The sequence below is a fragment of the Austrofundulus limnaeus genome, unplaced genomic scaffold, assembly GCF_001266775.1.
Source record: "Austrofundulus limnaeus strain Quisiro unplaced genomic scaffold, Austrofundulus_limnaeus-1.0 Scaffold1268, whole genome shotgun sequence".
Lineage (NCBI taxonomy): Eukaryota > Metazoa > Chordata > Actinopteri > Cyprinodontiformes > Rivulidae > Austrofundulus > Austrofundulus limnaeus.
Window position 1 is genome coordinate 42,041 of NW_013953670.1, and position 14,476 is coordinate 56,516.

At 36.8% G+C, this 14,476-nt stretch overlaps 1 protein-coding gene across 2 annotated transcripts in view; it reads right to left on the reverse strand.

Moving 5' to 3' along the window:
* LOC106534785 (semaphorin-6D) overlaps positions 1-14,476 on the reverse strand; it is a gene marked incomplete at its 5' end in the record, with an annotated part of 42,789 nt that overhangs the window by 14,879 nt on the left and 13,434 nt on the right. For both annotated transcript variants that reach the window (XM_014031542.1, XM_014031541.1), the window contains 2 exon segments: positions 2,467-2,520; positions 3,632-3,690. In XM_014031542.1, coding sequence (XP_013886996.1) covers positions 2,467-2,520; positions 3,632-3,690 — 113 coding nt within the window.

Here is a 14,476-nt window from a genome sequence, read left to right on the forward strand (position 1 = left end):
ATTTATTTTAATACGCCAGTTATATATTTATACATTTATTTCCAATAATGATAGGTTTGGTCCTGCATACATTTGAGCCTTTTCAGTAAATCTCATCTGTTTTAGTTATTTTACAATGATTTTTGGACTTTTTTATTCCCCTTTTCTTGTTTTTCTGGTCATTTCTGCTACTTTTAGCTTATTTTTGTTCATTTTAGCTATGTTTACGTGACTTGACTCCAGCATCTTTCAGAAAAAGCCTTTCAACTATAAACATTCACACTGCATTTTTGGAAGTTATTCTCAAGTTATTACTTTTTAATTCCTACATGCTGCTGTGCTTTAAGAAATCAAGACATCAAAATAAACAAACCTGATGCAACACAGCCAATAAAAGTTTTTGTTGAAATACTCTGAATGTACCTTCTTTAATGAGCTCATTAGAGACAAAGTAAAGTCTATGAATGTGTATTCTCATGTTCAATGTTATGAGAGTGGCAGTATAGTTTATGGCTTGCATGGCCCCTCATACAATGTACTGTCTATACTTATATACACACATAATATATTTACTCTCAATATCTATAATGGATTGAGTTCTGGCTATTTTTGCATTTGGCTAATCTTTTATGAAGCCCTAATACTTTTTACTAAACAACACATAAGCTGAGAAAAACAACAATAAAAGCTGAAAACACACAGCATATATCAAGGTTCAGAATTAAATTCCAACCAAAGCTTAGCACAGAGATTTACTGACCAAGCCTGCGTTTCACTACTCTGTGGCTCTCAGAGCTCTCCTCTTATCTTCTTTTGTTAAATGGATGATTTTCATTCCTGTCGACGGGCCCATTTCAATGGCAGGTTGATGCAATTAGGTAAAGTGGTTGAATACAAAGCGAGCTCTTCTCTAAGCTCTGACTACTGTGGGTCTAACCTTCACTGCTCTTAAAAAAATACAACAAAAACCTCTCATGTACTACAGCGAGTTCAGTTTAGGAGAAGCTGCTTCTGATTGAATCATGTAAAAAAAAACGCTCCTGCGTGAACATGGAAATGTCAAATCGAGGCAGGGATTGAATTTGAAAGGACTGTTAGAGAACATCCTTCAGACTTGGATCAAGTCTGTAAATGAAAACATTTTTTAGAATGTAGAGGAAAACGAAAAGACCAATCACTTGTTGCTTTCATTTCCACCTGATTCACTGAGGTCTCGGCGCTGGAACGACCTTGCTCTCCTCACCCTCTTCATCTTCATCAACGTTGTCGTAACCACTGATGCACAATGCAGCCTCTTGGGCTGAAGTGTGCCTGAAAGACGAACTCAGCTGAAGTTAAGCAGACTACAGAGCAGAAACGTCGGTCTCTGCTCCCGCTCTGGCTTTAATCACTAGAATGCAGCGGAGAGCGCCTTAATGGGATTCAGTGTGAGGGTCGGCTGTTGCTCTGTGAATGACAATACTGCTGCTGGCTTATGAAAAAGACTGTTGACAGTCAGGTAGCGGCGGAGCAGTGGCCGTGAATGCAGAGCAGGGAGCTTCACTGAGGCTCGGCTTTGATCTGCTGGATTGTAATGTGGTCGAAGGTAATGATGTCAAACTGAGCGATGAGCTACTGTACGTCAGCAGGAGTCAGCCTCGTGTCAAAACAACAACAAAAAACTTCCTGCAGCTGAGTTTCAGCCWGTTAGCAAAGAGGTCAAACTGAGTTGAGAAAGTTTAAGATCATTCTATTGCCCAAGTTATTGTTTACAAAGTTTAAACTCAAAATCACTTAAAGTCTTTTTCATATACCTTATGGAATTTAACATTGTAGTTGTTTTAAGGTACAAAGCTATTACAATAGGCTGTTACAATAATCTAAAYAAGAAGAAATGAATGTGTGAATAATCATCTCTATTTCCTTCTGTCACAAAATATCTCTATGACTATCAAAAGTCAAGGAACTGTCAAAAGATGACACCCAAATTCCTGTGAATGCTTTTCACAGAAAGAGTTAAAAAAACAAGATGATGCCTGATGAAAGGAATTTTATCCTCAGGGGCAATAACAAGAGTCTCAGCCTTGTTCGCAATTAACTGCAGACATTTGTTGTTCGGCCAAATTTTGACATCTGACAGAAAGTGAGTTCAGACAGTTTATCAATCTCCAARGTTCAAAAGGAACAAAACAATTGTATGTCATCAGCATGCAGTTGAAATGACACATTACTGTAACCTTTTAGAACATCCACTAAATGGTATAAAATAAAAAAGAAGAAGATTGGGCCTAACACTGAACCTTGTGGTACCCCACAAGACGGCAATGCATCAGAGTAAACCTCATTCAAAAAACAGTGAAATACTATGTTAGGGAYATGTTTGTTTTGCTTGCAAAGCTTTATGTAATTCACCTGTCCAACCATCTTRTCAGTATACAGTATTAGTATCTGCTGCTCTACAAACAGCCTGTGACCCAGAAACAGAAAAGGAAAGTTTTGTATTTTTACCGTAAGCAGAGTCGACAGCAGACTCCTGGTTCCGTGTCGTCGCCAGCACATCAGCTGCACAAAAAAATAAATAAGAAAACCAGTCAGATTCCATAGTGATGCAACACATTTACCTCAATAACAGCCTTGCACCAGTTTATATAATCTATTATTTAATGCATTACTTGCATCATGTGTATTTATACGATGAGACTTGTCCCAGTTCTCACTGTTTTTTTATTAGTGTCCTAAAACATTAATTAGATCATGAGCTTTAAGGGGTCCAAACATGATCACCAGGTTATACATTATGCACATCCTGGGCACCTGGATAGATCTCATCAAACACATGAGGGACAGAGGGGGGTTTATGTGGTCGGTCACTGTTTTAACAGCAGCTATTCTTGTCACACTTTCTCCAATTATACCAGGATTCCCATCCTGTCTGGAAAGAGCCGTTGCTTTAGAGACCAGAATATGGGACTAAAAAATCAGTATGCCACCAAAAGCACAACTTCTATTAAAGTCTATATGAAATCTTACTCCATCCTTTTTTACAGACACGTCTCTGTGCCAGCCTTTAGTTCAGTTTATATTAAACTTCCTGCGCTGTGGGAAGAGAAATAGAATAAAATGCAGAAATAGAGATTTATTTTTGGAGAGATGGAGGAGAAAACGAATGAAACACGGTCTGGATGCTGAGAAACAGCTGAATATATTTGGTCATTTAACTGAGAGATATCTGGCAGATCTACACAACTCCGGGGAGTGTTTGTGCCTTCAGGTGTTAAATCCCCAAGGARGACCTGGAGAAATAGGTGGCAAGTTATCAGGATCATGATGCTACTTTTCTAAGACTGCTGCCACTAAGCCCTGATTCGAAATAGATAATGACAATTACATAAAAAAATAGAAAAAATGTTCTTGGGTGTAGTAGATTATTTTTTCAGAACATAATACTTTTGTTTTTCTAATACCAGTGCTCTCAAAAACCAGGATGTGCAGAACCAAACCACCCTTATCTCATGACTAAAACTTACAAAMCCCAGAAGCAAGATTGCAACATCTAGATAAACATACACCAAGTTTGTATTTTGTTATTTTACAACTTTTACAACTTCTTTATATAAAATTTAAACTTTTACTAGTGTTTTATTATGGTTGTACATAGACAKAATTCTCTTACTGTGACAGCTGTTGGAGTCAAACAAATGGTCACCTTCGATGTCCTGCTCAAACCCTGCCCTGCAGAGACAAAAATAAATCAATTTGAAATTAAAAACAAAGAACATATTCTTTTAATTAGCAGTGCGAAGAAGCTTGTGCCAAGAGATCTTGAGAAAATGAGATGTCAGGAATTCTTTTCAAGTTGAAAAATGCCTCATTAGCACTTCCAAAATAAACCCTTCTAATGACCATCTGGTGAAATTAGCCCTGATGATGTCGTCACTACTTTGAATCARTGAAACAGAAAGAACAGTCGCTAGGACCAATATGGTTATAATGTCACCCCCAAGTCATGASAGCAGCTTCGATAACCAGGTAAATAATTTTCCTTATTTTCCAACAGAAAAACTGATTCAAAAGAAGACATAAGAAACAAATATGTATTTTATTTAAAAGATATATGCGATGCCAGACAGTTGAGATTGTGGCAAAAAAAATTCTTAAAAATATTGTTAAAAATATTTTCTCATTCCTGTGAACCCAGTATCTTATCTTGTGATGCGAGTTCATAACATATCAGAACTATAGGACAGCAAGTGTAAAATAAAACGTTTAAAAATGTCACTAACACATTTTCATTATTTCGCTCACTTTGAGTGTAAAATCCTATTTTTTTTCCACTAACAYACATGAAGTGCAACTTGAACACCAGCCGCAACTGCAAGTTTGCAATGTTTTGTAGGGATAAGTTAGCAAAATGACCAGTGTTAGCAGAACTAGCAGAGTTAGCAGTGTTAGCAGAACTAGCAGAGTTAGCAGTGTTAGCAGAACTAGCAGAATTATTAGAGTTTTACACTCAGAAACTGAGCTAAACATTGAAAAATGTGTTACTGACACTTTTTAACATTTTATTTCACACTTGGCACCCTGTAAGAACAAGCTTGGTGCTTTTATCTTGTTGAYTGCTCTGGATTTCCTGGAAATTTTAGCCACGATGAACATCCAGAAATGCAGAATAACAACTTAAGATGTTTAATTAGCCATGCCCAATTGTTCATGTCATCATTTACTTTAAAGGCCAAACTATTCCAAAGGTCAACTGAGGAGAAGCAGCAAATGTATTCACCTTCTTTCTGTCCTCCAATTAAGTGGAAAAAAAGGTGAAACTTGTCCAACCAGGAGACAGACTGCGACAAGAGGTGAGCATGAAAAACACTCACACACCCTGTCAGCAGCAGGAACGTGAAGCCATTTACCCTCCTCTGAGTGTGTACGGCTCGGGGATTAAGTCCCTGTTGTTTACTGGCTCTGCCTTTGTCGCCACCGACGTTTCCATCTGACCTTCAAATCAAATTTAAAAGCGGGCCACAAATCAGGATTTCACAGCCGCGTGGCGCAAAACGACTGCTGTGGAACTGCAGCGCTGGAGATGAGGCTCACTTTGTTCTGACTGCTCACCTGCTCCAGGCGAGAGAAATCATTTAACTGTTAGAAACAGGAAGATAAAGCTCTGCAAATGCTTTAGTGGCTGTTTTACTTTAGCAGAAGGCAGAGGCAGGTTTTGTTCTTTAATCTTAATTTAACTCTCTATACAGGAAGTTGTTTTAATTAAGCCAATTAAAAAATCCCTAATGCTCTAACAACATTACCCATCAGTGCAGTTTAATGCCTTAATGCTAAGAACATAAACATTATGCTAAAATGCAAAATTATTGCATGGTTTTAGGATTTACTGTTTCAGTCATAAATTACTAAAAAGCATCAAGGTGGGAGTCTTAAAATCTAAAATATGGGGATTTTTTAGTGAATGTTTGACTGGAATAAAAAGTAGTGACTTCCTAGAATTTTGGACAACAAAAACGTTTAATGGACTATTATTCAAACAGCAAAAAAACAAGAAAAGTGTTGTTTTTAATTAAAAAATGTTTATATCATTGGTTTGAACCAAAAGAGAAACAGAAGTATGGAAACCACCAGTTTATTTGCATTTTTACAGCAATTATATGCATCTTTTTTTCTTTTTTGTAAATAAATAGACAAAAAGTCCCATTCATTCATTTTGACATAATCACAAGTTTAAATAAATGTATTTAATGGATTTCATTCAAGTATTTTCCCCATCTTTGTATTTATAAGCTTGATCTTTTGGACTCACCTTCCATTCAAAATCAAAAGAAACATTTGGCAACGATCCTCTGAATCGCCCGAAAGAATAAAACATTGAGAGGAAGTTGACAGGATGTTTCTGGAGGTTGTGGATTATATTCTAAGGGAGCATATGAGAGAAAGAAAGAAAAAGTACTTTTTTTGAGCTGCTCTGATTTGTGACAGAGCCATTCATTGCTCTGATGACATTGAGCTCATATCCTTATTTGTCAGGAAGATTGTGCTTTTTATAATCTCGTTCTGCCTGCGCTGACAAAAATGTTTTGTCCCACCAAGATGAAAGAAATCATTTGTTTGATGAAACTAAAAAGAAAAAAAATAAGCTGTTACTCTTTGGTTTCCATTCATTGACATTAGTCTATATTTCTATCAGTCTGCATGTTTCATTACTTGCAGTTGTTTTAACCTTATTTTTTATTAAAAATGTTTACAGTTTGCCTCTTGTCTCCCACTGCTTCATAAAAATCACTTTTCCCCTTCATCCACCTTCCCTGATATCTCTCAGTTGAATCAGATTCCTCTCACCCTTGTTTTCTTTTTGCACCTCAGCAGATTTAGTGGTGTGATGCTGCAATCAAAAGTTAGTGGCTCGGCAGACTGCACTGGCCAAAAAAAAGGGTGAGCACAAATGCCCGTTCACACACCAAATGTTGTGTTACAAAGAACCAAAGCATGGCTAAGATGCTGGTGTTCTGCCATAATCAATGCATCAATAAGAATTTACTCTTTTTGACTTTAGTCTAGAAAATAAAATCACAAAAAACATGATTTAAAATAAAAGTACACAAGGATATCATACATAAACTAAAATGTAAATTTTATCACAAATTTAAGAAAAAATTCTACTGGTAGTCAAGCTACAGCAATAAAACCTCACCATATTGTTACACAAGGACAGTATGTTTAAGGGGCAGTGGGGATGTAACACATTAAATTTCCATTTAGCTTCATTTTCAGCAGCAATGCTCTACAGCTGAAGTTGCTCTGATTTGATTGCTTTCATAATGAAGTTTGCATTTACTGCCTCAAGTGTTAAAAGAATAAATCACAGGATTTCCATTTAAGTGTTCGCGGAGTTCTACTCGAGTAACTTTAAGACATTATACTAGTTTAAATAAAACATTCAATAAAAACAACAAAACATCCGGAGTGGATCTCATATGTTAGTTCAGCAGGTTTCTGACAATTATTAGAGAATCTCTTTGTTTTCTGATGGTTTTGTGATAAACAAATTTAAAAAGAGTTTAAAAATCATATTTTTTTCTATTAGATATGTTTTTATATGTGTGTTAAATGACATGAACCTGAGTCAAGGTCAGACATTTTCAAACTTGACTTCATATTCTGATTTTTGTCTGTACTGGAATAAAAATTGGCTTCATTTATTATAAAGTCACGAGTCAAATAAATTCATATTCAAATTCATAAAATAAATCCACAGTTTTCTCATGTCAATGGTAATATAAACACAATTTTAAGTTGTTAAGCTATAAAAACAGCCGAAATGACTGAAAATAAGTCAACAATGTAAAGGTCCATTGGCGAGACATTTGGGAATGAGATGTGTGACAGTTTTGATGTTAGTGTGCATTTATGCACAGATTTGTTGGTAAAGTATGTTAGTGTTGTGTAAGAGTGAGCTTAAGGTGAATTAAGCTYTTCCCACATCTCTCATACACAAGGTTATGAGGAAACTTTTACCAATGTATTTCTCATTACTTGTTAATATCTTGACTGTGCGAAGTGAAAAGTGACACAATAAGTGAACGTTCAGACGAGTTCAAGTTGATTCATAAAAGACTATGCAATCATTTATTTACACAAATTGAACATATCATGAGTTACACTTGATTGTGGTCATTCTTATAACAAGCGTCAGAGTTAAGAGATAAAACCCACGTCCGAATTTCAATTCACATCAACTCAGATTACTTATATAGAACAGTAAAACATCAGTTCTGATGTCAACAACCAAACAATTTTACTGGCACTTTTAGCTTAAGTTTTGGAAAATTAAGAACAAGGAAAGGAGGAAAGTAAGATTAGTATGTTACTACGATTTTTACTTTTATCAAAGTGTGGGTGAACCGGAACTGCACGTCTTTTCTAAGCTCAGGTTCCAAATGGCACGTCACTCCGAACACATCAGCTTTTACCTGATGATGTCTTCTTAAGGCACCCTCAGGGCAGGAGCTGGCTCGCCTCCGATCAGTCAGGGAACTGATTTCGGCTCACTTACTGGTCATTGGCGAACAGGTGTTTTTCCAGGTAACTTTCGTCTGTTTCAGTCCAAGCCAGAAAAATTCAAGCCGTATCCAGTTCCTCCTTCCAAAATAAAATCTCCCCTCGGGAGTTAAAAACACACTTAGAGGCTCGGCCTCGGGTTGAGACCACCGGCAGGCGTGCCGGGTCCTGGCTGTGAAGTCTTCCCTAATTAGCTCATGGGATCAGACTTTAAGCCAAACTGAGGTTTCTCCGGAGAGAATCCCAGCTGTCTTCCTAGGTTGGAATCAGGAAGAAGAGTGTGTTGCTCAAAGCCGTCCGGGTTAGTAAAAGAAACGGATGAACTTTGGTTCCGCCCTCAGGCTTAGAGATGAGTCTGAGAAAGAAAGATAAAGGATTTGCCAGCCGGCGCCAGCCCAAGGTTAAAATTCTGTGGTTGTCCAACAACATGATATGATAACCTCTTTTCTGCTTTCTTCTGACAGACTTTAAGAGAAATCACTGCAAAATATTTATGATGATTAATTAACATTTGTTTTATAATCAGCTTTGAACCATTCTGTTAGTCCAGATAAATGAAAGATTTTCTCAGGAAAAATCCACAATTATATTACTGTGTTCACAGTAAAATAAAAACAGTGACTTACATAAAAACACAATGAAAACATTGTAATCAGATTCTCTGTGACTCTTTTTTATACCATTATAAATCTTTAAGGCACAATTAAAGAAAAGAAGTGGTTCCACTTTTCCTGTGACAGTCATTATCATGATTTAACAAATGCATAAACATTCTTAGCTAAACAACAAATGAATCACGAACAGAAGATATTGTTCTGTCCATCATCTGATTAAGAGAACTGAGTGGTTCTCTTCCACGGTTAGAATGACCTGTCATGGCCTAAATAGAGTTCCGTTTGTGACAGAGTTCCTGTCCTCTCGTCAGGCCTCTCCGACGCCTGCTTCGAGGCAGTACATCTTGTTTCTTCACTCGAGGTGACCCCTACAGTTGCATATATTTTTAGCAAACAATCTTTTGTTCATGCTGTTTTTTAATCCATCAGCTTATTTTGTCTAAACACACCTTATGCGACCACAAAAAATAATGTTTGCATAACATTTGGAGCACATTTATTGGAAGATACAAGCTTGAATTTCAAACGAAATCATTTGATTCCCTCTTCTCCCTCACTCGACTTTATATCTCTGTACCTCATATTTGCTAACTCCTCCACCCCCTCAATCACTCAATATTTATCTCCCTTAATGCTCCTTCTCTCTCTCGCTCTCCCCGTTGCCATCTTTCTGTTTGAGCTTCATTTCCACCAGCGTGGGTTGAGCTGTAAGTGAGGAGGAAAAAAAAGAGAGAGAACAGGAGGAGGTCGATGCGACGGTGAGCCGCTATATATCCCAACCGCTCTCAGGCACCTGAACGCCTCGCTCATCTAGCGGGGAGCGACTCGGAGGAGGGGATGAAAATAGACTCGGTTATAAAATGCAGCCAAGTTATCAGACGCCGGTGTCGCTGCATTGTGATTTCATGTTCTGTGTGTTGAAGCTGCACGGTGGAGGCGTTAACGGCTCTGAGAGGCTGAGAAATGGAATGGAGATGTATACGTGGCTCCAGGAGCTTCCTGATAAATGAACACATACAGGTTTCTGTAAGCTTCTGACAAAAGTGGGATTGAGTTGCTGGCTTAAAGAGGCTGCGATTTATAGGAATGACCAAAGATTAAACCACCATTATGTTGTTTAAAACAAATGATTCAGTCAAATTTTGAGTCAACTCATCTGAAATATCACCAGTTCAACAACAGGAAAAAGAACATTTTAATGTGTTTTTTCCAGTTTACATGCTTTATTTTAGGTTTGTGGACTGAAAATACATTCAAGTTTAAAGATTTACCTTTATGTGAAGTTATTTAGGCACATTCATTTTAAAAAATATGGATGCATTAAATGACTTGGTGATATTTTGAACTTGAAATAAAACAATAAAGTTAAGCTTTTTATGCTGTACATACTGTTGATATCTTATTACACTTACTCTTATTTGATTGTTCTAGTTTTGTTTTATATCCTTTATTTGTTTGAATAGATTTAATAGCTTTATTTATTTAATTTATTTATTTATTTATTTATTACAATACACAACAAAAAACATGCAATCAAAATAAAATCAAAATAAAAAGAAAGGCAACAGAAGAAGAATAAATCTTATATACAGTATATGCCTCTTTTTATACCCAAAATATGTTCAAAATAAAAGTAAATTACAACAAAAATCAGAACAACTGAAAACACAAAAACCTAAAAACAAAGCTAAATTTAAAAACATCAACTAAAAACAACAATTACCATGAATTCACTTATGCTTCTCCATATTTCTTCAGAATACTAGATTTTATCATTCTATTTAATATATACAAAGATCTGGCATTTTTAACCTCATCTTCCAGACCGTTCCACAAACTTATTCCCTGGATTCAAGTGGATCGCTCCTTCAGGCTTGTACGGAACCAGGGTTTCACAAACATTTCAATTCCCTTAAACTTGTCAGATTAATTACTCATTGCACTAATTTACCTTTTTTAGCCATTATTTATTATTGCATAACATTAATGAACTATTGAGTCATAGTATTATCAAACTCACTCACACATAAAATACACAACTTTCAAGTAACAGTGGATCAAATTAACTACATGTATTAATAACAGTCTTTGTCTAATTCATGGTGATCTGTCTTGTTTTGTTTTCAGTTCTGTCGTCCCATTTTCTTATTTAGTTGTTTGTAATGCTTTCTGTACGACAATGGAAAAACAGTCATTACCACTTCAGCATATTATATTAAAGTTTTACGGAAGACTAAAATGCCTAATTTTTAGGGGTGCAAAAATGCAGAAATTTCACGATTCGATTCAATACTTTAGTGTCACGGTTCAATATTTTTTCGATACAAAAAAGTTGAAATTACTTGTGAACATTAGTTTAACCTCAAAAATACAGTTTTTTAATTAAATGTTGCTGAAACAACGAGTTTCTCAGCGGATTTGCGCTCGACGATGCAGCCTAGGTAGAGTAGTTGAACACAGATCCACCGAGCCTTCAACACAGAATCTTCAGAAGACAAGTTAAGATAATTAAAAAAATATTCCATACAAGTGTGTATTGAACCTAAAACAGTGTATTGAATGGTTTGATACAGATACATGTATTGTTGCACCCCTCCTCATTTTCTGTAATGTTTTGGAATTTTAGATATAGTTTCAAACAAAAAGCGCTGATAATCTTGGACAGATAAGAGTGTTAAATTTACCCAAAAGCTCTAATATTAGAGTGTAGGAAGATGCTTAATAAAATATTTGGGAAAGTTGTTAAAGGTGCTGAGGTAAGAGCTTTGGGGTGTGAATATATGATGTAAGAATAATGAGGAAGAGATAACTTTGGAAAAAATTCCTGGGGTTGAAAGTTTTATAAAAAAGTATCATCTTTAGAATCTGTTCTGTTTGCTGTAATGCATAAGTAAAAGTTCTGCACAAAAAATACTCTAATTAATAATAAAAAAATAAAGTGATACACTTGGAGTTAATGAGTTTTATTGTTCAGAGGATGAGAAGTGAGAAAACAACCAAATGTTACAGCATGAAGTTTTACTGCCAATCACTGCTGTAGTGCAGAAATCCAACAACTTTTTGTTATAATTTTGACCTATGATTGGACACTTCACCATATGGCAAGCAGACTTCATCATCTAATTTGTATTTCTCTCCATCTGCCTCCTCTTCTTCACTTTTGTTCAAAATCTTCAGTTTCTCTGCATTTTCTGCCTTCAACTGATGTTATGTAAGCCGTTATCATTTTTCCTCTTCGGCTCTTTCTATTCTTACTTCATCATCCTTCCCTCCATCCTTTTCTTCTCCCCGGAGAAAATCTTTCACTTATCAGCAGAATTTTGTGAAACTGAACTCCCTTTCAGCTCAGAGGTTTTCAGTCGAGTGAAGCGCTGGTGAAAAAATAAAAAAAAATCTCTGACTGTGGAAGCCGTTCTGTATTAATGCTTCAATCAGCTGCACTGAAGTCAGGCTGTGGTGATTTTATAGACTATGTTCGGTTTGATAAGGCCTCCAAAATGTGGCTTCATGTGTGTTTAAAAACAGCAGTATGTTTAGCATGGTTAAGAAATCAAAAGGCTAAAAAGATGTTGATATAAAAACCCCTAGAGTTAAAACTGATGATAAAAATAGAGTTTAGAAAAAAAACAACTTAAAGACCCTAATGATATTTATGGCCACACATCTACAAAAAAGTACCCCAAAAAAGTTGAAACAACTGAATAAGTTCCATACAAAAAAAGCCACAAAGTAATAAAACATTATCAGACAAATATCTAAAATCAACAAAGAAGAAATATTAATTGATCCAAAAATACAAAAGTTTATCCTGAGAATTTAAATGGAAGCCAAGAAACCTAAAAATGACACAAAAGTTTCTACAACAAAACTGTCCTTTTTTAAAGAGATTATTTCAAAAGTTCAAGAGTAACTAACCCCAAATCAACTTTTTTTCTTTCTCTTTATTTTTTACATATAAATTGTCTAAATTGGGGCTTAAGGGTATTACCTGTTTACTTCTGCAGTATGTGGCCTAAAACCATATTGGTGCTGCCCTCTATGGTTTGAGCGGTAGCTGCTGCAGTTGCATTTTCCTAAAAGTTAAAACAGTGCCACTTGGTACATGCTTACGTCACAGCTCTAATGTACATAAAAGCCTCTCACACAGAGACTTGCCCCTGCAGCAAGGCAGGGGTTAGGACAGTGAGCACTGCAATGAAAGTTTGAACATTAGCTCATGTTAGCGATGCTGCTGCTAACATGGAGCCATGCCGTTCCTCGGCTCGGCAAGAACTAGCTGAGTTCTGCTTCACCTGAACAAAAACTTATTTATGTTACGTTAGCAATCCTGTTTGTGGTTCAATATGTTTTCAAACTAACTACAAAGTGTCATCTTCAATATTCCCTCGGTAATAAATCTGTGTGCAAGCAGAGCAGTAGCTCACTATCAGTTTTTTCTCATTGTTGAGCCAAGGTATTGTAGTTTTTTTCCCCCAAAAGTTAGTCACACCCCTGCTTAACCTCCTCCGCTCATCCCTACGCTCAGCCATGCCACTTAGTGTCTCTTGGCACCGCCCACTTCTTCAAAATTTGCCTGGGGGCGGGGTTAGTTACACTTTCAGTATAGACTAGTAACTTTTGTGACCTCATCTTGTCATTAACACGTGACAACATCCAACAGTCAGCTGATGTTCACTTCTGAAAGACTGATGGATTTCATATTCATGAACAGGATTTATTGCAGAAAAGAATGAGTTCCTGGGATGAGCTCGGTTCAGTTTTCCCTCATCTGTGTTCCTGACAGAGATGCTGGAGTTGCAGGACGGGGACTTTCGCCTTCGCTGCATGTAGTCGGAGGTTTTGATGTTAACAGAAGCAGAAGGAATGAAGGATGAGTGGCTGTTGAGACTTGAATTACTGCGATGTGATCTTCATGATGCTAATGGATTATAATCACTAAACTTGGTCAAACTTTCCTCCGCCGCTACGCGGAGCGGGCGAGACGAAAACAAAGTCTGTAGCCGTCAGGCTCTTCGGTTTATCAGATATTATGATGTTTATTACAGACAACGATGCTTGCTGGGAATTTACGTGAGAACCTGAGACTTTTGGTAAATCAGAGGGGAAGTTTTGGGAGGAGAGAAGTCACTCATGTTGCCGTTTGCTGCGACTTTCAAACCCTTTTTTATTTTTGCTGTCTAAGCACTAACATCACCGTCGGTCTTTTTTTTCTGCCTTTTAAGAAAACTCAGCTTTTTATCCTGCATGCTGCTCTGCCACTGTGACTCTGCATGATCTTGCTGTGGGTCAATGCATTTGTTTTAATGAATGCATGTTTTTACAAACAAAACAACAACATTGCAATCATTTATTCAACTTCCTTAATGGGTAATTACAGTCAAAATAAGGTCATTTGAGCCGTATCATGCTTCAATAGCTACAGGAAATAAAACTACAGCTGAGGCAACAAAACAAAATCCAAACCTTTAAGCGCCTGACTGTACATCGTCTCATTTCTTCATCCTTTAACTCTGACACAGACACGGCTCTTGTTTTGTAATTCTTCATCTCCCATTTTTGCCCTCTTTCTTCTTCCTTTCCAGCTCTTGCATCACAGCCTCAGTTTCCTTCCTCGCCTCTTTTTTTCATCTCAACCTGCTCATCCTGTCCATTTTAATCTCCCCGCAGCGTCTCCTCTCTGCTCCGCCGGCTCTGCTGTTCGTAATAAATAGACTGCTTGTGTCGTTTTTGCAGTGGCTGAAAATATTGTTTCCCGTGTCTGCCTGTGTGGAGATATGGTGATTTTCTGAAGTTAGCAGAACCGTATTTTGAATTTTTCCTGACATTCTTGTTTCCAGGTG